This window comes from Opisthocomus hoazin, chromosome 4, assembly GCF_030867145.1.
Source record: "Opisthocomus hoazin isolate bOpiHoa1 chromosome 4, bOpiHoa1.hap1, whole genome shotgun sequence".
NCBI classification, from domain to species: Eukaryota; Metazoa; Chordata; class Aves; order Opisthocomiformes; family Opisthocomidae; genus Opisthocomus; species Opisthocomus hoazin.
The window spans coordinates 94,155,591-94,180,815 of record NC_134417.1 but is presented as its reverse complement, the minus strand read 5'-3'; the positions used below and the strand labels follow the sequence as shown (position 1 = coordinate 94,180,815).

The 25,225-nt window shown below is 50.5% G+C and overlaps 2 protein-coding genes across 2 annotated transcripts; both read left to right on the top strand.

The window, feature by feature from the left end:
* Positions 1-230: 230 nt before the first annotated feature.
* On the top strand, positions 231-17,366 carry LOC142361111 (KAT8 regulatory NSL complex subunit 1-like). The gene is made up of 6 exons (XM_075417946.1): positions 231-397; positions 458-571; positions 6,083-6,224; positions 10,107-10,233; positions 11,774-11,904; positions 17,274-17,366. The coding sequence occupies exons 1-5, from the start codon at positions 231-233 to the stop codon at positions 11,899-11,901; spliced, it is 678 nt and encodes a 225-aa protein (XP_075274061.1). The 3' UTR covers positions 11,902-11,904; positions 17,274-17,366.
* A 1,393-nt stretch (positions 17,367-18,759) lies between these two features.
* On the top strand, positions 18,760-25,225 carry LOC142361110 (KAT8 regulatory NSL complex subunit 1-like). Its single transcript, XM_075417944.1, has 6 exons — positions 18,760-18,831; positions 19,424-19,556; positions 20,404-20,488; positions 21,286-21,402; positions 22,609-22,837; positions 23,634-25,225. The coding sequence occupies exons 1-6, from the start codon at positions 18,760-18,762 to the stop codon at positions 23,781-23,783; spliced, it is 786 nt and encodes a 261-aa protein (XP_075274059.1). The 3' UTR covers positions 23,784-25,225.

Here is a 25,225-nt window from a genome sequence, read left to right as displayed (position 1 = left end):
CTCACCGCTCCTCCCCCCCCAGCACGTGCTGGCAGTATTTACCCATTCCGATTGGTTCCGCAGCGAGCGCGTGCTCCAGCAGCCAATGGGAGGGAGGAGGGAGGTGTCGAGAGCGGTGCGCGCCTGCGCATTGCGGTGCGGGCTGAGGCGCGGGTTGCGTCCCGCCGCCCCGGGGAGCCGCCCGCCCTCCCCCTGAGGCACGGCCCCAGTCTCCCCGCCCTCGGGCCCTCATGGCGGCCACGGCCCCCGCGCTGTGCCCGCCGCCCACCGGGCGGGCGGCTGCCGCTGGGGGCCGCCAGGCCGCTCTGTGGAACTGGGCTCGGCGCCGCCGGCTACGGGCGCTTCAGGCCCGGCAGGTGGAGCGGCACGTCCGGCACCAGCTGGCCGGGTTGGCGCGGTAACTGAGGCGAGCGGGCCCCGGCGTCCTGCCGCCCGACCTGCGGCTGCTGGTGGCCAGCTCCGCCGCCCGGCTCCGCGCCACGCAGGGCGCCTGCGACTCCGACGCCACCGGCAGCAGCAGCGGCTCCGGCGAGGAGGAGGGAGCGGGGCGCCCGGCCGCGGCCTCCCCGGGGTGAGTAGGGGGCTCCCCGGGGAGCCTGCGGGGGTTGGTGGAGCGTTGTGGCCGCTCGGCTGTGCGTTTTCGGGTCGGTTACGTCTGAAGCGTAGTTTTAGTTGTGTTTCTTCGGAATATCGGCTTGTTTTTGTGGTAAAAAAGTGGAAAAAACCCTTTTTCTGCGGTCCCTGTTTATCGTCTGGCGGCTTCCCCTGAACTTAAAGCCTGAAATGTCTCCACGCCGTGTCGCCGGGAAGGGCTGGCTCCGGGGCTCCCGGGATGAGAGAATCATGGAAAAGTTTGGAAGGGTCCTTTAGAGGCCACCCAGTCCAACCCCCTGCCGTGAGCAGGGACATCTTCAGCTGGATCAGGCTGCCCCGAGCCCCGTCCAGCCTGGCCTGGGGTGTTTCGGTATTTAAAGGGGGCTTGTAAGAAAGATTGGGACAGACTTCTCCAGCAGTTGCAACAGGACAAGGGGTGATGGCTTCAAGCTGAGAGAGGGCAGATTTAGATGAGGCAGAAGGAAGAAATTCTTCCCCAGGAGGGTGGTGAGGCCCTGGCCCAGGCTGCCCAGAGAAGCTGTGGCTGCCCCCTCCCTGGCAGGGCTCAAGGCCAGGTTGGATGGAGCTCTGAGCACCCTGGGCTGGGGGAAGGGGTCCCTGCTCATGGCAGGGGGGTTAGAACCAGATGATCTTCAAGGTCCTTCCCAACCCAAACCATTCTATAGGGTCAGGTGGCTGCTGGGAGGCAGCTGGAGTGCTGGGGAGGGCCGTAGTGTTGGTCTGAAGGGAGCAAAGATGGGAGTTTTCATCTTGTATTTACCTCATCGTCTTCCTTGTGAGCTTTGTGTTGTTTTTCCTTGAGAACTTCTACACCAAGTGTTCTTTACTGTTTGTGCTTTTATGGTGCTTTCTCTTCTGCGTTGGTTTGGCACATACTAGGTCAGAAATATTGGTAATAGTTTATCTGCAACAACCTTTGCAGTGCATGCCACTTAATGCTGTTGTGTCCATCTTGGTTTAAGGCCATGAGCAAGGTCGGGTTTATAAGAAGTGCCCTTTTGTAAGACTGTCTGGTGTAACTGGGTGGGGGTGGGAGGATAAAGTTTGGTCCTGATTTCATAAATAAAGATAAAATAGGACTGTTTTGTAGTAACGCAGTAGAAAGGAGCTAATCAAATTGGTGCTGGTGTGGGGGACAAACATATAAAGAGAAAGCTTTTACCTTTACAAAGGTAAAGGCTTTTCAAAAGCCCAGTGTCTGTAATGACAACGGTCTTTTGTATTATTCTAAAACTGACTGAAAGTGCTTTTGCAGTAGGAATGTTTTTGAACCACTCTAGAAGGCAGCACGCGTCAGCTTTGATGTGGCCGGGCTGCTGATCTCCGTGGTGAGCTACGTGTCTGCATTTCGCGATAAACACACAGGATTTTCAAAATGATCAATTCTGTTTTCCGTGCGTGAAGCGATCGGTAGTCTGAAAACTAGCTGTAATGAGAATGGAGGTCTTCACTGCTTTTTTTCAACTTTATATCCAGAAGTAGTACTTGAGTGGTCCATCGAAGAATGCAGTTTGATAGGAGAAGCCAGCTGACAGCTAGCTGCTGGCGCAAGGGGTGGCCCGCTCGCTGCCCCGGTTCGAGCACAGCCATGTGTCTGGCTGCCGTGTGGAGCGGCTCGTGGTGTGGAACTGTCACCTCTTTGGAAAAATGAGCTTTGTTCCGTCACTTTGTCTCCTGAAGCTGGTGTTTGCCAAGAGGAGCTCTGGGGGCGGAGGAGATGGGAGCAGGGCTGTCTCCCTTGGACAACAGGGTGACCATGAGCCAGCAGCGTGCCCTGGCTGCCCAGAAGGCCAATGGTCTCCTGGGGTGCATTCAGAGGAGTGTGGGCAGCAGGGCGAGGGAGGGTCTCCTCCCCCTCTGCTCTGCCCCAGTGAGGCCCCATCTGCAGTGCTGCGTCCAGTGCTGGGCTCCCCACTTCAAGAAAGATGAGGAGCTACTGGAGAGAGCCCAGCGCAGGGCTACAAGGATGAGGAGGGCACTGGAGCATCTCTCCTAGGAGGAGAGGCTGAGGGAGCTGGGCTTGTTCAGCCTGGAGAAGAGAAGGCTGAGAGGGGACCTTGGAAATGCCTCTAAATATCTGCAGGGTGGGGGTCAGGAGGATGGGGCCAGACTCTTTGCAGTGGTGCCCAGCACCAGGACAAGGGGCAACGGGCACAAACGGAAGCCGAGGAAGCTCCAGCTGAACCCGAGGAAGAACTTCTTCCCTCTGAGGGTGACGGAGCCCTGGCCCAGGCTGCCCAGAGGGGCTGGGGAGTCTCCTTCTCTGGAGATATTCCAGCCCCGCCTGGCCGCGGTGCTGTGCAGCCTGCTGTGGGTGACCCTGCTTGGGCAGGGGGCTGGGCTGGGGGACCCCCAGATGTCCCTTCCAACCCCCAACATTCTGTGGTGGTGCTCCAATTCCAAATGCAATTGTATCTGGAGAACTCTTTCCTAGTATTTAATTTCTTTAGACATCTTTAGCTCAGAATTACTATTATATTTATATTTTTAGCTCAGAACTACTATTCTATTTTTTTTCACTGACCAGTTTTGAACAGTGCTTGTTTTTATCTAGTGAAGTAGGCCAGTTGGCCTTAGTTTGCAAATGTTGCATTGCCACCTTCAAAGACCGAGAGAAAGCAGACGAGATGCTGCAGTGTCTTCAGGCATTTGAAGCAACATGCACTTGCTGTAGTGTGTTTGGAGGAGGGGAAGAAAAATCCTGATCTTTGGCAGAGGAAGATGGTAGTATTCAAAAAATGAATGAAGCGAAAGGAAATGCCTGCAATAAAACCGATTCCAGCCTGGAAGGTAAACCGTACTTTGAAGATACAGCACTTGGGTTGGCCAGGGCTTTGCGTCAGTAAAAGCTGGTCTGTTTTCAGGAGTGCCTATCAGCTAAACTTCCTGTGGGAAAACCTCCTTACAGCGTGTTTGGTCAGTCAGACTGTGGCTTGGTTTCCCCTTGGCGTGACCTTGTCAGTCGGAAGGATCTCATTCACCGATCGGCTCTCTGGACTCTCCGGAGCAGCTTCGAAGCTGCCTCGTCAGCTTGCGGCCCCTTCTGACTTTTATCTCTGCTGGCGTATCGACTCCCAGTTTTTTCCAGAAGCTTTAATTTAAAGAAAATCCAAACTTTTCTCTATCTGAGAGATGATTTGTTTCATCTAGTCAGTGCTCTGTTCTTAAAATTGATATATAGCTCTACATAATTCATTGTGTTCTATATTAAAGTTAGAGTTATTAAACTGTAGCCACATCTGATCCTATGCAGATAGAGCATACTCCCCACACGGATGAGAGCGAGCCTCTTAATGCTTCCCCAAAGTGGTTTTAGCCCTAATTGTTCTCTGCTCTTTAGCCATCATACTGCTGATGTAAAGTAGGTCACACACTTTCTGAAGAGAGAAAAAAAAAAAACAACAACCCACCGTGGGACTGGCAAATAGAAGTTGGAGGTGAATTACATCGGGTTGTGGAGTGAGTGGTCTTGAGTTAAGAACAGCAGATTCAACTTGGAAATTATTTTCTATCCCTGTTCCTTTGCAGGCAGCTTTCTGCCTGCACCAAAAGATTTTGTAGTTATTGGAAACTATTGGTGCGAAGGCAAAAAGCATACACCAGAGCTTCTGCAGAGTTCCACTGACGAAGTGATGCTTGCACTAGCTGTTGTTTCCAGCTCTAAAATGGTTGAAGTGCCACTGTGTAGCTGTATTTTGCTTATATTACAACATTTATTTGAATGGGTGCTTCAGAATCTCCATAAATGCAGATCAAATGCTCAGTGTATTTAGTATTTGTGAGCTACAAAATTTTTCTTAGACTACTTGCTTAGAAATAACAAAACTCTGAGAAGGGCTTTAAGCCACAAGGTCATCGTAGGATTGTAAATTTATGGGTGCAGGTACTGAAAGAGAAGAACACTTCCATTTTGTAAGAACGACCTTGCTGTAGGATCCTGTGGATTGAGAATGCACTTGCATCAGGTTTTTCCTCTGTGGAAAAGCTTTTGTCAATAAATGCCAGCCGTGCGCTTCAGTTCACAGTGATACAGTGTTTGTGGGGCTGCTCAGTAAGCAGTATCACTGGAAGTGTAATGCTAAAATGATGAAAAAACCCAAAACAAAACCCCACACTTGTTATGCAAGGTGATTTTTCTGTTCCAGCAAAGGAAATTCCAGCTGCCTATTAGAGGCAGGACTTTATCTCCCTCTGGTTGACCATGAGCCAGCAGCGTGCCCTGGCTGCCCAGAAGGCCAATGGTCTCCTGGGGTGCATTCAGAGGAGTGTGGGCAGCAGGGCGAGGGAGGGTCTCCTCCCCCTCTGCTCTGCCCCACTGAGGCCCCATCTGCAGTGCTGCGTCCAGTGCTGGGCTCCCCAGTTCAAGAAAGATGAGGAGCTACTGGAGAGAGCCCAGCGCAGGGCTCCGAGGATGAGGAGGGGACTGGAGCATCTCTCCTAGGAGGAGAGGCTGAGGGAGCTGGGCTTGTTCAGCCTGGAGAAGAGAAGGCTGAGAGGGGACCTTGGAAATGCCTCTAAATATCTGCAGGGTGGGGGTCAGGAGGCCGGGGCCAGACTCTTTGCAGTGGTGCCCAGCGACAGGACAAGGGGCAACGGGCACAAACGGAAGCCGAGGAAGCTCCAGCTGAACCCGAGGAAGAACTTCTTCCCTCTGAGGGTGACGGAGCCCTGGCCCAGGCTGCCCAGAGGGGCTGGGGAGTCTCCTTCTCTGGAGATATTCCAGCCCCGCCTGGCCGCGGTGCTGTGCAGCCTGCTGTGGGTGACCCTGCTTGGGCAGGGGGTTGGGCTGGGTGACCCCCAGAGGGCCCTTCCAACCCCTACATTCTGTCATTCTGTGAAGAGTAAATATTATCTGTGTGGGTGTTTCAATATCTGCTGTTCTGCGTGATGCTGGCGTGATGGGCGTCTGTGGCAGCAACAGAGATTCAAGCAATAGACTAAAATCTTGGGGCTGAGATAGTGAGGGACCGAGGTACCTTCCTGAAGGGCACGTGAGGTTTCTGTCCGGAGAGGTTTTTGAGATGGTGTTAGACAAACAGCTATGAGGAGTGTCACAGGTACGGGTTAGTCCTGCTCTGTGGTCCGCAGCGCGAGCTACGACTCTGTCCCTTCAGGCAGTTCTCCTGAATTCCCCACCCCTGAGTCTGCAGAGGAGGGAAGTCGTTTCTGTGCTTATCTGGAAAGAGCTGGGCTCCTGCATTGGTTTGTGATAGTCAAAATAATGCTGCCTGCTCCTTTTCAACACATTTTGTTGCACGGTTGAAGAATTGCATTGAGCACTCCATCCTGGGGACAGGAGTTGTAAATTAGGGCTGGATATTGGTAGAATTTGTGGAGGGAAAGCTCACTTGTCCTGTATCCGCCACAAACCCTCAATAACTTTTTAGTAGTGAAAACTGCTCTTGAATTTCTGTCTGGTTTTAGTGTTGAGACTGTTAAATGATAAGCACAAACTGTTGCTTTTCAGACGTCGCCACGCAGAGCACCAGTGGGCGATGCAGAGAGCAGCCATTATTTGCCGTTGGATGTGGCTGCGGGCCCAAATCTCAGATCTGGAATATCGGATAAGACAGCAGACAGACATCTACAAGCGACTTCGTGCTGCCGAGGTAATTGTAGCCTTCTGGTTTATGCTTGGGAGGTTCTCCGGAAGCTACGAACGGGCTGTTTCTTTAGCAGGATGGTATTTTCTCTGTAGAAATAAGGGTGAGGGAAAAACTTTTGAGTTAGTCCCGTACCAGTAAGAGGTGTTACCTTTGTCTTTTGAGGGCTGTGATTTCACAGAATATCACAGAATAGTAGGGGTTGGAAGGGCCCTCTGTGGGTCATCTAGTCCAACCCTCCTGCCGAAGCAGGGTCACCTACAGCAGGCTGCACAGGACCTTGTCCAGGCGGGTCTTGAATATCTCCAGAGAAGGAGACTCCACAACCTCCCTGGGCAGCCTGTTCCAGTGCTCCGTCACCCTCAGAGGGAAGAAGTTCTTCCTCATGTTCAGACGGAACTTCCTGTGCCTCAGTTTGTGCCCATTGCCCCTTGTCCTGTCGCTGGGCACCACTGCAAAGAGTCTGGCCCCATCCTCCTGACACCCACCCTTCAGATATTTGTAGGCATTTATAAGGTCCCCTCGCAGCCTTCTCTTCTTCAGGCTGAACAAGCCCAGCTCCCTCAACCTCTCCTCGTAGGGGAGATGTTCCAGTCCCCTCACCATCCTTGTAGCCCTCCGCTGGGCTCTCTCCAGTAGCTCTTCATCTTTCTTGAACTGGGGAGCCCAGAACTGGACACAGTTCTGTCTCCTTTGCAAAGATTATAGTGGGAGCTTGCTGAGATAGGAGGGGGCTTAATTTCGTCGTTTTGTCCCGGCAGAGCAGCTCGTTATGGAACAGGGCTCCACAGCGGCGTAAGCTGCCAAGTTGGTCCTTGCAAGTGTTGGTTTCTAAACTGGTGCCAGGGTACCATCAGAGGTGCTCGCGGGTACCATTTGTGTTTCAACTCTTGGTGCTTGCTGGAAAGTGTTGTTTAAAGCACGTGGATCTTTAAATCTCAGCACACTGTGGACAGGAGTTTTATGCTTTTCTTCTAGGCCATGACCTCCTAATGTTTCACCTCCAATATCTGAGAAGCATGATGGTACTAATTTCTTGACTAGGATGATATTTACTTCTGTGTGACTAGATTTCCTGGAAAAAAAATAAGCAAGGCTTTCCATCTTCAAAACCTGAAATGCATTTTGGGGTTTCCCCTTTTAAGAGCCTCTCAGTCCACTGCAGGAGTCTCTGGAGACACTGGAGTTAATCCTTTCAAGGTGCTTCTGAACTTTTGAAACAACTCTCGTGTTCTGATTTGTAACAATTTGAATCTGGTTGGCCCTTGGTGTAAACTGCAAAGCTCGTTTCCCTCGACTTTGGAAAAAAGCAGAATGTGAGGATTTTTGCTTAGCTTGAGTGTTTTCCTTTTCCCTGCCCTTTGTCTGGAAGGAGAAATGTTTTAATTATTGTCCTCATTGCATACGTGTGTGTTTCCCCTGGGTAAGTGCACTTTCCTTTTGCACCAGCTTTTATAAATCCAATATGTTGGATGACATTTTTGATAAATTTCAAAATTACCATTCTGCTGGGGCAGAATGTGTCTGACAAAACCAAAGAGCAGTGCCCATACAGCTCGACTCGAGGTACACTTGTGTAGGTGCTCCCGCACGATCTCGGGTGAGGAAAGCCTTCGTTCCTTGGCGTTCTTGGCTGGGGTTGCCGATGAGAGGGTCGGTCAGACCTGCTTGGAATGGAGGTTTAGACTGGGTGACCTCCAGGTTTACCTTCCCACCGAAATTGCTCTTTGATTCAGCTCCGATGCTGGGGAAAATAACCATCCCTAAGGGCCCTAGACATTCGTACCAGGGGTCTGTAATACAGCACAAGAAGACGCAGGGGAGTACTGACTTTTCCGACGCTTTGGATCTTTTCTGAGGGACTGAATTTTGTCTTGGTTGTATTCCGGTATTTCTTTAACCAAATTAGCTTATGATTATCTTTAATTCACCATAAAGCAGTTACCGTTCTCAAGGAATTAGATGTTTATACAGACATGAATGCAAATGCATGAAGTTAGTTAATTGTTCTGCATAATATTTTCTTGCATTCCCAAGTATGTGTGTAATTATACCACAGGTGCTATAAAATGTAGACTACATAGTGAATAACATTAAATTTCCTAGTAAGGAATGCGAAATCATCAGCGGCGCTGAGTCTGGTTGTGGCTGGTAACAAGTGGTGTCCCCCAGGGGTCAGTACTGGGCCCAGTCTTGTTTAACTTCTTCATCAACGACCTGGATGAAGAGTTAGAATGTACCCTCAGCAAGTTTGCTGATGACACCAAACTGGGAGGTGTGGTAGATACACCGGAAGGCTGTGCTGCCATTCAGCGTGACCTGGATAGGCTGGAAAGCTGGGCAGAGAGGAACCTGATGAGGTTCAACAAGGGCAAATGCAGGGTCCTGCGCCTGGGGAGGAACAACCCCAGGCACCAGTACAGGCTTGGGGTGGACCTGCTGGAGAGCAGCTGTGCGGAGAGGGACCTGGGCGTCCTGGTGGACGACAGGGTGACCATGAGCCAGGAGTGTGCCCTGGCTGCCCAGAAGGCCATTGGGATCCTGGGGTGCATCAAGAAGAGTGTGGCCAGCAGGACGAGGGAGGTTCTCCTTCCCCTGCCCTAGTGAGGCCTCATCTGGAGTACTGTGTCCAGTTCTGGGCTCCCCAGTTCAAGAAGGATGAAGAGCTACTGGAGAGAGCCCAGCGCAGGGCTACGAGGATGAGGAGGGGACTGCAACATCTCCCCTACGAGGAGAGGTTGAGGGAACTGGGCTTGTTCAGCCTGGAGAAGTGAAGGCTGCGAGGGGACCTTATAAATGCCTACAAATATCTGCAGGGTGGGGGTCAGGAGGATGGGGCCAAGCTCTTTGCAGTGGTGCCCAGCGACAGGACAAGGGGCAACGGGCACAAACTGAAGCCGAGGAAGCTCCAGCTGAACCCGAGGAAGAACTTCTTCCCTCTGAGGGTGACGGAGCCCTGGCCCAGGCTGCCCAGAGGGGCTGGGGAGTCTCCTTCTCTGGAGATATTCAAGACCCGCCTGGACAAGGTCCTGTGCAGCCTGCTGTGGGTGACCCTGCTTCAGCAGGAGGGTTGGACTAGATGACCCACAGAGGTCCCTTCCAACCCCTACTATTCTGTGATTCTGTGAAATTTCCAGCTCCTTTCTACCCATCTCTTTTACTAAAGAGACATTTTGCTGGTGCGAGGAAGTACTGAGCTGCTGTTGAGCATGGAGAAGATTGTGGAGAGCAGCAGGTCGGTGTGTAGGGCCTCGTCTGTCTGCCACAAGGCGTACGCTGGTAGGGGTGGAGGGGGTATCTGTGACTGGAGCAGCAGAAACCAAACTGCAGAGCGGCCAGCTTTCCTCACCCGTTATAAAAATGGAAGTGGAAAAGGGTGAAGGGAGAATGGTGGTCTTAATCATGGCAATCATCATCTCTGAGCAGTACTCGTTAATTACTGCCACGTTATTCTAAATAGTCTACACTCTCTGCGTAGTCTGGTCTATAACAGCAGTCACCAATGACTGCTGGTCTGTGACCAATGCTACCGAGCAAGTAATGTCCTGCGGGCACCATCGTGCCTGGATTTCCTTTTTGCTGATCTTGGTTATACCTCCCTGCAGCCGTGAGCAGAGCCAGAGGACCCTGAAAGCAGTGTGTTAATTGTGAGCTGTGGTTGTGGGCAGCTCTGCTAGGACAAACAAACAGCATTGATGGTGGCCCAGGGACGTTTCCTCCTCAAACTGCTTCCCCTAGGTGAGAGAGAAGACTTAACTTGCTATGGCAACGTCATTAATTGAAAACATAACTCCGCAGTGGTTTCCTTCCCTCTTGGAGCATGCTTAAGAAGTGTTTGTTGTCCTGTGGCTTCTAAGAGTGGAATTCAGTGTCACTTTTTATCCCCAGGCCCCAGTAGTCCTTGGTGGTGGCTGGCAGCCTGGAGACCTAGTGATGAAGCACGGTCGACTGGGTTCTGTGTCACTGGTGACCTCCAAAAAGAAAAACTGGCTCTCGCCCTCGTCTGCTGTCCCAGGTGCCCTGTAGAAGATGCCATTCCTTCTCGTTTCCTTCTTAGAAACACGTAATTTTGCAGTGACAGAAGCGAAGAAAGAAACTTGCTTTAAACCAAGCCTTGAATCGACAGCAGTGTGATTTGTGGAAGCAAGTTTATGAATCACATCAAATAGTTTGGTTTTAATATACTATTTTAATGTTTGTTTATTTTTTGCTATTTTTTTCTCATATAGTAATGAATCAGCTGATATTAGTTTACCTCTACTTTGTGTTTGACATGTGATAACTGAACTTGCTTCACCTTTTGCTGTAAAAAACCCTTATACTTTTATATATTCTTCAAGTCCTCCAAAATTAAACAAAAACAAAGCAAAACAAAAAAACACCACCTGCCCAGAAATCTGCTGTGAGTCTTAATTTACTGTGCAAGGTGTGTGGAAAGCGACTGAGTTTGCAGTCACAAAATAACCCTGAAAACCAGTGTCGAGGGAGATGTTACCTTCTGGTCTGAAGCTGTTGCTAGCGTCTGGGGGTTGGCGCTGCTGACCCACGCTGGTGGTGTGTGATGGTTTCAAACACCCATGTAAAGGATTGAGGTATCTAAGTAGTGTTTGGAACCTGGTGTTTCTGGGGGGTAGTGGGTAGCTTCTGGCCACCAGGCCAGGTGACCTGACAGATGCTTTTAGCCTGAGCTTCTGTGAAGGGTCCGCTGTCACAAACTGCAGCTGTAGAGAAGGGAAAATAGTGGTGTTTCGGAGGAAAAAAAAAAACCCCAAAGACTCCTCCTCTTCTTAAAAACCAGCTTTAACTTTCTCAGCTGCAAATTCTGGGGGAAGATAATCCAATATGTGTAAGAGCAAGCTGCAGAAACGGTTGTTTTTTGACAAGATGCTTCCTTCAGGTGACAAGGCTGCGACGTGGCTACCGCAGTGCGGGGAGAACTGCACTGCTGTTGCTCTTTCACCTTTTTTGGGGGGGGGGTTACTGCTGAACTAACACTAATGTAGATCTATGGATGCAGTAAACTGACGGTGTGGAAATCAAAAGTATTTTTGGTTTTTTACACTTCAGAATCATGTCCAGTGAGTTTATAATGGTGTCAACCATCAAATATTCTTTAATAAGTGTTTCATTCAAATTTTGAAAAGTTTATATGAAACTAGTACAGCGTTTAGTGTACAGATTTTAGCACTGTGTAAGCTTTTTGTCTGGTGGAAAAGGCAGAGTAGCTCAAAATTGAGGCTGTCTAGCTCTGAAAATGGTCTCCAGCATATAAAACGCAGAAAAAAGAGCTCTTATTTTGTCACTTATATTGTGCTGTGTACGAATGTGTTTGAAATGTGAGCTTAGGTTGATCTGGAGGTTGTTGCTTGAAATGCAATTGATTAATTGCACGTGATTGTTTACACTGGGCCTATTTAAGTTCAATGCTATTTGTAATTGGAGAATGCTCCTTAGATCACTCCACTTTTGGTTTTCTGGGCCTCTCTGCCCTCACCCTTCACACTCATTATGCCACAAAGCTTTACTGAGTTTGAGATTTCCCTTTTCTCTTGCAGAGCTCTCCTCCTACAGAGCCTTTGGGACATGCTACGTGGCAGAGTCCTTCCTGCACCCGCATCAGTGGGTCTCCAGCACCCCTCAGAGCCTGCGCCACGTCACCCCGCCCAGTCAGTGGAGTGTTTAACTGGTCAGTTCTCCTCTTCTCGTAGCTTGATGAAAGTAATTTCATATTTAAGGCATTGGTGATAGTGGCTGAGAAAAGGATCTTTAGCTAGAAGACTTCTGTACGTACAGTTCAGTTGTCAAAATTTGAAATGAGTATGCATGTTTGTAGGATTCTAGAGGGGAATTTCTTTTAACAATTAGTACAAAATTACTAGTTGTGATCTCTTGTGTAGAAGAGCAACAATCAAACTGCCAAGTGTGTGTGTATATACATATGTGTGTGTGTATATATATGTGTGTGTGTATATATATATGTATATATATGTATATATATGTGTGTATATATATATATATGTGATGTTGCCTGTCTTGTGGGCAGCCTGTTGGAAGATGGTACCTCCTTTTTATAAATGGGTGAGCAAAGTGTACCTTCCCTGGCTAGGTGAAGGCTGAACGCTGTGCAGCAGCCTGGTGACCTGGTTTTAGTGTTTTTCATGAGTGGGTTTCTAAGCTTTTTGAGTCTTGCACAGAATGTAGAACATGTTTTTCTGCTTATTGATTTTCAGTATATAGAGAAGAAAATCTTACGTGTCTTATTGGTGCTGAAGAGATACCTAGAGATACCTTTTAACTCTTCAGATTCTTATGGAGCCTTGAATGTGGAATGAAAAAGATGTTCTGGATCCATTGTTTGTTAAACACGGGTGGGGGGGACACATGCGGAGTAATTTTTAAATAAATTGGGAACTTTCCTTCAGTTCTGCAGTGTTCTTGGGTGCAATCCCTGGTTTAACCAGGTGCATTGGCTCTCCATGAGACAGAGTTGATTTTCCCTATAGCAGCCCTCATAGTGCTGTGCTTTGTACTGGTAGCTGGGAAGGTGTTGACAGCACCCTGGTGTTGTGGCTACTACTGAGCAGTGCTTGCACTGCATCAAGGTGGTCTCTCCATCTCCCCCTCGCCCCCAAAGGCCAGTGTGCTTGGGGGTGGGAGGGGACATAGCCAGGACAGCTGACCCAAATTGACCAAAGGGATATTCCATACCGTATGATAGAATCCCAGAATGGTTTGGGTTGGGAGGGACCTTAAAGCTCATCTGGTTCCAACCCCCTGCCATGGGCAGGAGCCCCATCCAGCCTGGCCTTGAGCACTGCCAGGGAGGGGGCAGCCACAGCTTCTCTGGGCAGCCTGGGGCAGGGCCTCACCGCCCTCACAGAGAAGAATTTCTTCCTTCTACCTCATCTAAATCTCCCCTCTCTCAGCTTGAAGCCATCACCCCTTGTCCCATCACCCCCTGCCCTTGTCCCAGCCCCTCTCCAGCTCTCTCGCAGCCTCTCCAGGCACTGGCAGCTGCTCTAAGGTCTCCCCGCAGCCTTCTCCTCCCCAGGCTGAGCAGCCCCAGCTCTCCCAGCCTTTCCTCCCAGCAGAGGGGTTCCAGCCCTCACATCATTCCTGGGGCCTCCTCTGGCCCCACTCCAACAGTTCCAGGTCTGTCTGTCTGTCCAGGTCTGAGCGTCTCACCCCCCAGCACCTGCAAGTTCTTCTTGGCAGGGCTGCTCTCCATCCCTTCACCCCCCAGCCTGTACTGATACTGGGGATTGCCCCCACCCATGTGCAAGACCTTGCAACATAGGAATAGTACCAACTGGGTTTCAGTTTGTATCATTTCAAACACATATGTCATCATGTTTATGGCAAGTTGCTAATAAAATTGAGTACCACTCTTATTTCTTGAGGGGTTTTCCTTATGTTTTCTGTGAAGTTGTCATCGTTCCATTTTCTGAAGCTACTGAAAAAGCAGGATGCATTCTGCTGCATAGTAGAAAGAGTCATTGAAGGCTGCTAAACATACTGGGGTACCTAAGCTAAGCGTGGTTTGAGCTGCAGGTGCTGGGAGAGGCTCTGCAGAGCACTAGGGTATGTATCGTGTGCACTTGCCCGATTCTTAGACTCACTTTCTAGACACCCGCTCAGGGCCGCTGCGTTCTGTTTCTTGCAGAGCCACCTACCTGCTGTTCTTCTGTTCGTGTGGGCAGATCCTCCTGGCCTGCGTCTTGTCACTGTCATCATGGTGGGTGAAGGACAAACGGTTCAAGCCCAGATGGAGCCAGGGCTGTGCAAAGCAAAGCCTCAGTCTGCCTCTGTCGTGCTGGCGCAGCGGGGAGCTGCTTTCGCCCTCCCGGCCTTCAGAGGCACCTTGGCGCTTGGTGGCCTGGACTTGCCTGCTTGTGACAGGGCGTGCCTGGCACTGTGGAGCATCTCTGTCTGGGCTTCTTCCTCAGTGCCAGGCTGCCAGTGCTGGGTGGAACCGCTTCCAAGAACTCCTGCAGGCCTTCTCTGGAGCTCTTTCTCCTTGCCTGTTTTTAGCCTGGCTGCTCCGCAGGATACTGAGCAAGGTGAACCTTTGGTCTGATCCAGCGTGATCGTTCTTGCAAATCATCGGCACCTTGTGAGGTACCTGCTGCTCTTGTAACCAATTGGTTGTGCTTTAGTCTCAGAGTTGAAATTGGGCTAATTGCGACACGCAGAGGCTTCAGGCTGATGCATTGCCTAATGGAATAAAACATTGTATGTATTTTTAGAGAAGGGTTTGTTTTCTTTCCTAGATGGCTTCAGCAAAGGTCGTTCTTGCTGTGTTCATTCAGTAAAGCTATGTTGCGTTTTAACAGTGGTAGTTTCAGCCTAGGATTGATTGGACGGCAGTAGAATGAGGGAACAGAAAGTACAGATTATTCAAAGCAGCCACTTAAATCTGTATTTCTGCTGCAGTGATTGATAGGTTAACATATTCTTAGCCGATTAGCAATGTTACTGCTTGAAGCTCAGGACGGATCTTCTCAAGGTAGACACTTTAGTAGTTGTGCTTTCATTCTGGGCTAATTCTGTAGATAATAAACCTCGCTTTCTCTTGACGTACACTGCAGAAATCCAGAGGATTCTGAAAGTACTAAACCAAATTACGGAAGTCTAAATCTGTTTAAATGGCCATTTTAATCCACAGTTACTTGCAGTGTTGTGTAGTGGGTCTTTGTCATTCTTGAGGACTTAAGAAGTAGATAGTCATCCTAAACCTAGCTGAAATACAACTTTCTGCTTCTTTCGATGAAATTTTGTGCTTGCTCCCTTTGCAATCTATAATAAAATACACAATGCCTTACTTGCAGTGAAGAATATTGATAAGTTACTGATTTTGATAAAACAAACTGAACTGCTAGTGTGTGTTTCTGCATGTGAAAAACCAAAAGGCTGGAGTGTCGGGAAGGCAGGGATACCACGTAGTCACTATCCCTTATAATGCGAGCTCTGGCCAGGCCTCCAGTGCCTGGCTCTGATTAACAGCTAATTCCATGAATCCCACACTCACAGAATGTTGGGGGTTGGAAGGGCCCTCTGTGGGTCACCCAGCCCAACCCCCTGCCCCAGCAGGGTCACCCACAGCAGGCTGCACAGCACCGCGGCCAGGGGGGGCTGGAATATCTCCAGAGAAGGAGACTCCCCAGCCCTTCTGGGCAGCCTGGGCCAGGGCTCCGTCACCCTCAGAGGGAAGAAGTTCTTCCTCGGGTTCAGCTGGAGCTTCCTCTGCTTCAGTTTGTGCCCGTTGCCCCTTGTCCTGTCGCTGGGCACCACTGCAAAGAGTCTGGCCCCGGCCTCCTGACCCCCACCCTGCAGATATTTAGAGGCATTTCCAAGGTCCCCTCTCAGCCTTCTCTTCTCCAGGCTGAACAAGCACAGCTCCCTCAACCTCTCCTCCTAGGAGAGATGCTCCAGTCCCCTCCTCATCCTCGGAGCCCTGCGCTGGGCTCTCTCCAGTAGCTCCTCATCTTTCTTGAACTGGGGAGCCCAGCACTGGACACAGCACTGCAGATGGGGCCTCAGTGGGGCAGAGCAGAGGGGGAGGAGACCCTCCCTCGCCCTGCTGCCCACACTCCTCTGAATGCACCCCAGGAGACCATTGGCCTTCTGGGCAGCCAGGGCACGCTGCTGGCTCATGGTCACCCTGTCGTCCCCCAGCACTCCCAGTCCCTCTCCGCAGAGCTGCTCTCCAGCAGCTCAGCCCCAGCCTGTCCTGGTGCCTGGGGCTGTTCTTCCCCAGGCACAGGACCCTGCCCTTGCCCTGGTTGAACCTCATCAGGTTCCTCTCTGCCCAACTCCCCAGCCTGTCCAGGTCTCGCTGAATGGCAGCACAGCCTGCCGGTGTATCCACCACTCCTCCCAGTTCTGTGTCACCAGCAAACTGGCTGAGGGTACGCTCTAACTCTTCATCCAGGTCGTTGATGAAGAAGTTGAACAAGACTGGGCCCAGTACTGACCCCGGAGGGACACCACCAGTTCCAGGCCTCCAACCAGACTCAGCACCGCTGATGCCAACCCTCTGAGCTCAGCCATTCAGCCAGTTCTCGATCCACCTCACCGACCACTCACCCAGCCCACACTGCCTGAGCTTGCTTATAGCTTTTTCCTCAAATATTGGTTTACAAGTAACAGGTATTTAACAAGCTGCAGATTTTAGGTGAAAAGATTAAAAATTGTGTTACTTTTCCCGGTGTGATCTCTTGTTTCACCAGAGCACAAAGCCGGAACGACTGAATTGGGTCTGCTCAGGCTGTAGGTGGAAGCGTTATTAATGCTCCCTCTCCTGGTCTGGCGCTTGCCGTTTGAGCTGGGGAAGGGGCGTCAGCTGTGTCGTAGCGACAGCGGCGGGGAAAACGCTGGAACAAAGACACAGGGGCTGTGGTGGTTGCAGCTTGCGCTTCCAACAGGCAGGTGAGGAAAAGTGGAACATAATATTCGTCAGAATGATGGATGCTGCTGCTGGTGGATTGCTCGCCGAATGGTTTTTTTTAATGAAGTTTTTTGGAAGCATCAAAGCTAGAGAAATCCTTTATGGAAGAGGAGGAAGAAAATGGTGGGAGGAGGCACAGAGGTGTTTGAAGTTTTGAAAAGAAAGCGATTAAGTAGTGTGGCTTCACTGGAGTCGCAGAGGAGCAGCTCTGTTGGCTTGGAAACGCTAGCAAACAATCACACAAAAGGTGTCCCTCAGTGCACTGAATTATTTTGAGGTAGTTAACCCGTGGTCAGGAGGAGAAACAGCCTGTGGCGGGACTCTCGCGTGCTCTTTTAACATTGATCCTGGCGCTTGACTTTATTTCACCCTGCGAATCTGCTGCTGGGTTGTGGTTTCAGGGTGTTTTTCCCCGAGTTGTGCTGGGGAAGGATTATGCCAGAGATGTCTTTCAGTTTTTCACAATTTGCCTGGCTTTGCTGTTTTAGTGAGTGGAAACTAGTGTACCTGTAGAAAGCAGACTGGAGATACTGGGTCTGAACTTCAATTTTACTTAAATCTGAAGCATGTTTCCCTTTCTAAATGCTTGGTCTTCTCTCTTCTGCTAGCTGCTGAAACCCCTCACCGTGAAGTGCCGCTGTGAATGGCCCAGCTCTCGCATCCTGTGCAGCTGCAAAGCCGCCGTCCAGACCGTCAACCCTGACACCATGTCCCTAGCAGAGCGCACAGCCCTGCTGGACTCCGGCTTCCACCCCACCCTCTCTTTATCTCATGGTGAGTAGATCGCGTCTTACAAAGTGAAAGAGGATCCCTTTCTGTGCCACTGCCCTCTTCGCTCTTCCTCCTTACGTGCAAGGAGGTGAAAAAGACGCTGTCAGAGTTGTAAGCCTGTTTCTAGAGGAGAAGGAGAAATGTCCTGGGGCATTCTGTGTAGTAACCAGACACAGATCTTCAGTCCGTGGAGGCTGCTGAGCCGGGGAGACCGCGTTGTGTCTTGGCCTGCCTCTGAGTCTCTAGTTTAATGTGAGCTTGGGTCACTTCTTTAGGGTCAGCTCTCTGTCTTCTGCAAGGAACATTTCAGTTCTGGAGGCTTGTAGAACAGCTCTTTTATGTTCCTGTTAAACACCTGCCCTGGAGGGCTGCTGGAAAGACTCCAGATCTGACGCTGGTTGTGACAGGCGGTGGGGCAGCTGCGTGGTGGAGGACTGGCACTGACTTTGAGCGTGAAGTCACCGTTTGAGCCTGAGCACTTGGTATTTCAGCATCTGTGGCCTTCTAGTGCTCTGTGGTTGCTTTATGAGCTATGCTCCCTCCTCTGCAGAATCCTAACACTTAATTTCTGTTGAAATAACTGAAGGTTGCTAGTGGCTGTAGCTCTGTGAGTGCCTTTAACCAGGGAAGAGCAAGAAGGTGCACTAAGGAGTTTCTGAGTAGGTTAAGGGACAGCGAGGTCGATATTTTTTCTACGGTGCAACTGTGAAAGCATCTCTCCAAAAATATTTTTACCATTAGGGAAAAAGTATAAGCTCACCCTCTACTCGTTAAATAATGCTGCAAACGAGTGCCAGGTAGTATGCACGGGGTGTGAGTCAGGTTAGCGTGGGGGTGAGCAGCTCAGTGGCGAGGTGTCGGGCTCGGCTGTCGGAGGGCAGCGAGCAGAGGGCCGGGGCAGAGGCTGCTGTTCTGGGGCCAGGCTCACCCTGCTCGCTCCGTCGCAGCGTGCCTGGGGCGAGAGAGCCCGTGATCGGCCACGCTCGCTTCGGTGAGCTGTGTCACTTCGGTGATTTACCAGCACTGCCGGCGCGAGTTGCTAACAATGTGTGTGCAGCGCCGCGTGTGAAGAGGAAGCTTTGTGTGTCCCAACATAACTTGGCTTTCCTGCTTTCAGGCAACCCTCTCCACCTGCACTTTGAAACCTTTTTAAGAGAGGATGGGTTGCGTGGGCTGCTGCGCCATGAGCTCAAGGCTCTGAAGATGTCCTGTTTTGGAAAGAAAGATCCAACGAAGAGCGCGTTCCCAAAGCTACGCTCTTCACTCCTGCTCGTCTCCTGTAAGTGAAGCAAAGCGGAGTTTGAGATGAAGTTCAAAAACTAAATGTGGGCTGTTAACCAGTACCTGAAGGCGACCAGTCAAGGTAGAGTGGAGAAGGCAGCTCCCTTTCTTCCAGTGGGAGATACTTGAACTCTGTCCTGTAGTAACGCCCAAGTGACTGAGTCCAGCATCTTGCAAACTACAGAAGGTCTGACCCACCTGGAGGGGCCCAGAAATGCTGTCCTTGGCCAAGTCACTCACAGAATCACAGAATCACAGAATAGTAGGGGTTGGAAGGGACCTCTGTGGGTCATCTAGTCCAACCCCCCAATTTACTCAGAATGAGTAAATAAATCATGTCATTCCCTGTATTTCTTTCAAGAGAACAAGCAACCCAAAATGAAGCTTTTTACAAACCTGTGTTTGAAATGGGAGTAGATCAGTATTTGCCTGGCGAAATTCTGGCATCTTTTTTTCTGCTGTGATAGCAATCGCTGTTCCAGTTGCGTGCTGCTCCTGCTGTTTTGGAAGGCGGAATTTTCTTCATTAGCCCGTTGCAGTTGATGATTTTAAAATGATCTATGGCAGGTTAAAATGAGTGGCAGGAGACTTGAGCCAGTTTCAAGACAGGAAGAGGGAAACCCAGCTAGCACGCACCCTAGTTTCTAGAGGAGCTAGGGTTGGTGTTCCATTTGGCTTTCTCCAAAAGGTGTGTTTTTACACCCAGGCGTTTTTTGAAAGTAACACAATGTGCAGCCTGCAAACTGGCCGTATTCTTGATGTTCTTACGGGCTGCTGCACCTGGAATACTTTTTATGTTCTGAGGTTGCTGATGCCGACTATCATGAACAAACCAGACAGTATTTAAAAAAAAAACCCCCACCACAAAAACAACAAAACCAAACCAACTTTCATGCTGAAAGTCCATCAGCAGCCTCAGGTTGTGTGCTTGATTTAATGATGTTTAATCAATCTGAGGCCACTTAGCTTTGAAGGGGGGTGGGTGGTGTTTTCTGAGCGGTGTTCTGGAGAGCTCATCCTCCCAGTCTGCTGGGGATGTAATGAGGGTAGGACAAGCAGGTGGTTAGCGTTGAACAAAGGTGAGGAACCTACTAGAGGACACCTGCATCACCTGCCAGTATAAATTGTCAGCTGGTCAGCAGCTGTTTGACTTTTAACTAATTTATCTTTCTACACCTCCTTCCCTTTTTCAAATGGTTAGCCACAAGACTACACAAAAACTGTTGTTGTTTATGGGGTGGGTGTGTGTGTATCTTCTAATGGGCGATGCATGATGATTTTCATACATTTTTAACTCTGAGAGCCTCACGGGGCTGGATCTTTAGGAAGGATTTGAATAGCGGAGTCATCTGGCACAACAGGTTGGGAAGATTCTTCCATTTGTGGTATTCAGCATGGAATAATTCAGTCACAAACCGGAGAAAGAAGAAAAAGTTAGCTGATGTAGAAAAGGTGTAGAAAAGGTGTATCAAGCTGAGGTTATCTAGGACTTTGGGGAGGAGAAGTTTGTTTCATTCTGTTCCCCGGGGCGGGTTTGGTGACCTTACGGGGGTAGCAACATCACCAACGGGTCTTACGTCAGCCTGACTTCACCTTGGTTCTCTGCTCACATTTTGTAACAGGTTCGTTGTTAGAAGGGAGAAGGCCGCTTGAAGGAACACCCAGTCACAGCTTTCCTGTTCCCAGTCCTCGGGCACATAAACACCGTTCTTTGCACGGCCCAGAGCCCCCTCCAGGCCCTGCTGCCAGCCAAGCTGGAAGCTCAGCGATGGTGAGTTGAAACAGAGAGGAGCTGGGGGGACACCTCTCTTGCCCAGCATTGCCTTGGGGCTGCAGACCACTGGGGATTCACATGGGTCGTTACTGCTAATGGACTGCTGGGAAACGCGATTTGGGTGCTGATGTTGGAGTAACAGCTGCTTGCTTCATTTTTCCTCAGGCAGCGCTTGGCTGGCTGGGCGCCCGCTGCACTGCTCGCCCCGCCAGACCGGTTGGTTTTGATTTTAGTACTGACAGGAGAATCATGGCGTGGTTTGGGTGGGAAAGGCCCTTTAGAGGCCACCCAGTCCAACCCCTGCAGCGAGCAGGGACATCTTCAGCTGGATCAGGCTGCTCCAAGCCCCGTCCAGCCTGGCCTGGGATGTTTCCAGGGATGGGGCATCTCCCACCTCGCTGGGCAACCCAGGCCAGGGTTTCACCACCCTCAGCATAAAAATATTTCTCCCTTATATCCAGCCTGAATCTCCCTTCATTCTTGGATCGTCATCGTAGCCATTTTCTTTGCCCGTTTGAATTATTTTTTTGCTGCACGGATGACCTAAATATATGCAAAGTTATAAGCGAAATCCCACACACTGAGGTCGGTAAGTATTATCCTGCTTCATATAGGAAGAAACCAAACCAAGAGGCTGTGTGACATGTCCAAAATATCACTGAATGCCAGTGACAGCGTGAAGAGCCCACTGCGCTTGGTGTTCCGGAGAAGCTGCATTCCACGGTGTATCCAAATGCCCTTTTGTGCCAGCATTCACTTTCTGCATGGGGTTTTCTCTTCAATCTGTCTTTCAGCAGCCCTCGAAAAGAAGTGGAATGTTCCTACATCATCAACAACGTTGTGATCCCAATGTCAAAGGCAGCCGCCACCCGAGTGGAGAAGCCCCGGTACAAAGAGATTGTAGTGCCAAGGTATCTACAGACCAGGCGTTGCTGATCCTCACCCCTGCGGGTGACAGGAGGAAATGGCTTTAGCTGGGCAGAATGAGAGCTGTTCCTCTTAATGAAATGACGTAAGGAAATTATTCCTAATGGGTAAAAATAGGAAAGTATTTCATTAACAAAGTGATTAGTATTGTTTTAGTATTAATTCAAGAAAGATGAGGAGCTTCTGGAGAGAGTCCAGTGCAGGGCTACGAGGATGAGGAGGGGACTGGAGCATCTTTCCTAGGAGGAGAGGCTGAGGGAGCTGGGCTTGTTCAGCCTGGAGAAGAGAAGGCTGAGAGGGGACCTTGGAAATGCCTCTAAATATCTGCAGGGTGGGGGTCAGGAGGCCGGGGCCAGACTCTTTGCAGTGGTGCCCAGCGACAGGACAAGGGGCAACAGGCACAAACTGAAGCCGAGGAAGCTCCAGCTGAACCCGAGGAAGAACTTCTTCCCTGTGAGGGTGACGGAGCCCTGGCCCAGGCTGCAGAGCTTACTGCTGTGGCAATTGCTTTCGGTTCAGTTCCCGTATCTCCCGTACCTTTTGCCCTCTTGCCTGGACAGAGAGCAGTCGGCTCTGCATCCAGAGGGACACGCATGCTGTCTGCGTGGGGGAAAGCTGAGCTCTTCTCTGCCTTCCCTTCCGTGGGGCGGTGGTAGCTCTGTCTCCGCTTTCATTGTATTTTGAGAGTTTGATATTTCTGAGATCCCTGCCTCTCTGCCAGAGCTGAAGGTGGGTGATGTTTTCACAAGGTGTTGAGTAGGGGAGCGGGGAGGGGGGCTGGCAGGTCCTATCGTTAGTGATCCCTACTTCTGGGAGAAGGCCAAAATAGCGTAACTGCCCCGGGGAGAGTGCTGGAGTGCCTTCGGGTAGCCAAAGCTGTGGCAGCTGGTGTGGTTTTCTGCTGTCTTGGTTCTTTTCACAAGGCTGTGCTCCCTCTGAATGCTGAATTGTTCTCTTCATGGGCAGGGTGAGTGATATGGGCAGGGATTGCCCAAGAAGCCCTGAGGTGCACTTTGAAGAGATGATAGGAGAGAAAGGGCTAATTAATTCAAGCACTAATTGGGCAATATGATCTCATCTTATTGCAGAGGGGATAAGGGCTGTACATTTTCACTGTACAGTCATCTTATTTTTATTTGGGTTCCTCGTTATAGGTAGCTGACTGTGCTCCGAATATTGCTTTGCTTTAGGTCCTCCAACAAAGCAGACGGCCGATGGGCTGGGCAGCCTCAGCCAGCGTCTCCAGTCGCTGGATTTAATTGCCTTAACGATCTCTACATGTGCTCTTCCACTGGTGCTCACAGCCCCGAGACTTGCAACGGTTTGCAGTCCCTCTCTGTCCGCGGCAGGACCAGAACGGTGCTGTCTTGCAGCGAAGACACCAGATCTGCCCCGGAAACGCTTGATGAAGCAATGCAGGTGAGGTTACGCTGTAACAAACGTCCGCTGGCTTCAGCTCGGGTGTTCTTTTCCAAGACGATTTTACTGGTGTATAAAGTAAATTTTTCTGAGAACCACGTGAGCTTCACACTGCTCGAAAGATGGTTCAGCTTGTGTGTCTGCTGAGACTTCGGCTGGCTAAAGGATTCAGAGTGTGATGAATTATTCTTTTTATGTCATAGTTCAAACACTTCTAAAAGGATTTTGACCGAGAGTTTGAGATTACTCCTAGTAGGTGGGACTGAGTCACCAACATGACGGTGAATATATTCTGGTGGTTGCACACACCATGGGCTGCTTTTTGGCAGAAGGAATTAACTTTGTTAAGGATTAAATTCTGAAATTACCAGAGGAACTGAACTTCCCCTCATCCTTAGGGATGGTCTTACGAAGTCTCACAAGTACAGCCTTACACTTCAGACCAGACCTGCCCTTGGTTTGGGCTCAAGTCCGCAGTGTTCACTTTGGAAGCCTTTTCAGACTGTGAAAAATCAGGAATGTCGGTGGAGATGCCGAGGCAGGAGTCTTGGTACCAACGGAAAGCTGAACTGGTGACCCTGGAAGTGTTGTGAATAGCTCACGGCGTTCGTTGCTCGTAAAACCCGGCTTTGCTTGGGCATCCTGACGAACTCGGAGCTAGCTTTCTAAACTGATCGGCTGGTCTTTCAGCAGATTGGCGTGGGCAGGGAGGAGATGGTATTGTAGAGTTCTTCTAGTCCTTGACCTAGGCTAGTAACTTCAGCAGCTTCTCCCCTCTCTCCTTTTTGCTCCACAGAGTGTACAGCCGTGGGCGCCTCGCACGTTTCCGCTTTCAGATTCTGCCTACCACAGTCTTCTCCAGTGCTCTAACGAAGACGGCTGCAAACAGGCCGACGTTCAGCCCTGCTCTCTCGCAGTAAGCAGGGCGTCGGGCCTGCCTCTGTAGGCTCTGTCGCACCCAGCTCCATGGGGGTGCGGTTTTCGGATACGCACCTGCAAACAGACGGCAGTGAGAGCATGGAGGGGTTCATCGGTTGCGGGGCTGGACCAGGAGAGCTTGTCCACAACGACAAACCAGACCTGTGGTGTGGATGAAGCGTTCGCTACGCACACTGCGGGGTCAAGAGGCTGGCTGCTGGACCGGCGGCGTGGAGCACCAGCCGTGTGTGGCACTGCTGCATGTCGGACCACGTTTCAGCAGCAGATGAGGAGATTTCCCGATGAGGAGGGGTTTAGGCGTCGGATGGAGCTGTGCTGACGGACCTCTCAGGGATAGCGCTTTTCACAAAGACCAGTTTCTGGTCAGCCCTGGCAAACAAGGCTGAACTGCCTTGAGCAGGGAGGTGAGGTGCTGCCACAGAGAGAAGAAAGGAGATTTGAGTAAAATTCACTCCAGCAGGAGATAGAAAACAGCGTTGTTCAGTCTCGGTCTTTACAAAAGTGCCTGCCGGGTGGCTGCCGGGTCCTTTGTGGATAGAAGCAGGTTTCAGGGTGGTGCTCGCTGCTCCTGGATCCATTTACAAATGCCACGGGTGCGCGGCAGCCCTGTTGTGTATCTGATGTGAACCAAAGACCTTGTGAGGAAGAGGGAAGGAGAAAGCTGCACCGTCTGTACTCTAACACGCAGCTTTGAAAACCTAAGCTCTGAAGTACCTGAAAATCAGGTTCCTCTTGCTCTGCATAACTGAAGTTTTGGATCGGCTTCCTTCACAGAAAGTGCCGCTCCGGTCCATGCCGCACAGCTCTCTTGCAGTATCCGTGCTGTAACAAAACCGACCTGTGACAGCTTGCTGACTTTTTGCAACTTTTCTGTCCTTGGAGTTGAGGACTTTGTCTCAGGGATTTTGGCAGTCAGCCATCGAAAAGCTGCACAGCTGGGAAGAACATGCGGTCTGTGACTGGGATCTCCAGCTGCTGGCTCCTTCCAGGTGAGCGGGGCAGCGAGCTGTGCTCAGGCAATGCGCCTGAAACCTGATCAACCTGGTAAATGTCCCACCGGAAGGGACCAGAACTAATACTGCTGCTAAGAATAACTTGAATCCGTATTAAAGTGACCAGGAACCATGCTCCAGCTCTCACTTAAAATAATTACCATGAGCAAAAGATGTTTCTTTTTTACCTACTAGAGCAAAATATGTAACATTCTTGTTACCAGTTCATTATGGAATACACTCTGCTTTCTTTCAGAATGGTCTCTGAAGTTTAGATTTCTGAATGTTTGCTGGTTCACAGAATCACAGAACGTTGGGGGTTGGAAGGTACCTCTGTGGGTCACCCAGCCCAGCCCCCTGCCGAAGCAGGGTCACCCACAGCAGGCTGCACAGCACCGTGGCCAGGCGGGGCTGGAATATCTCCAGAGAAGGAGACTCCCCAGCCCCTCTGGGCAGC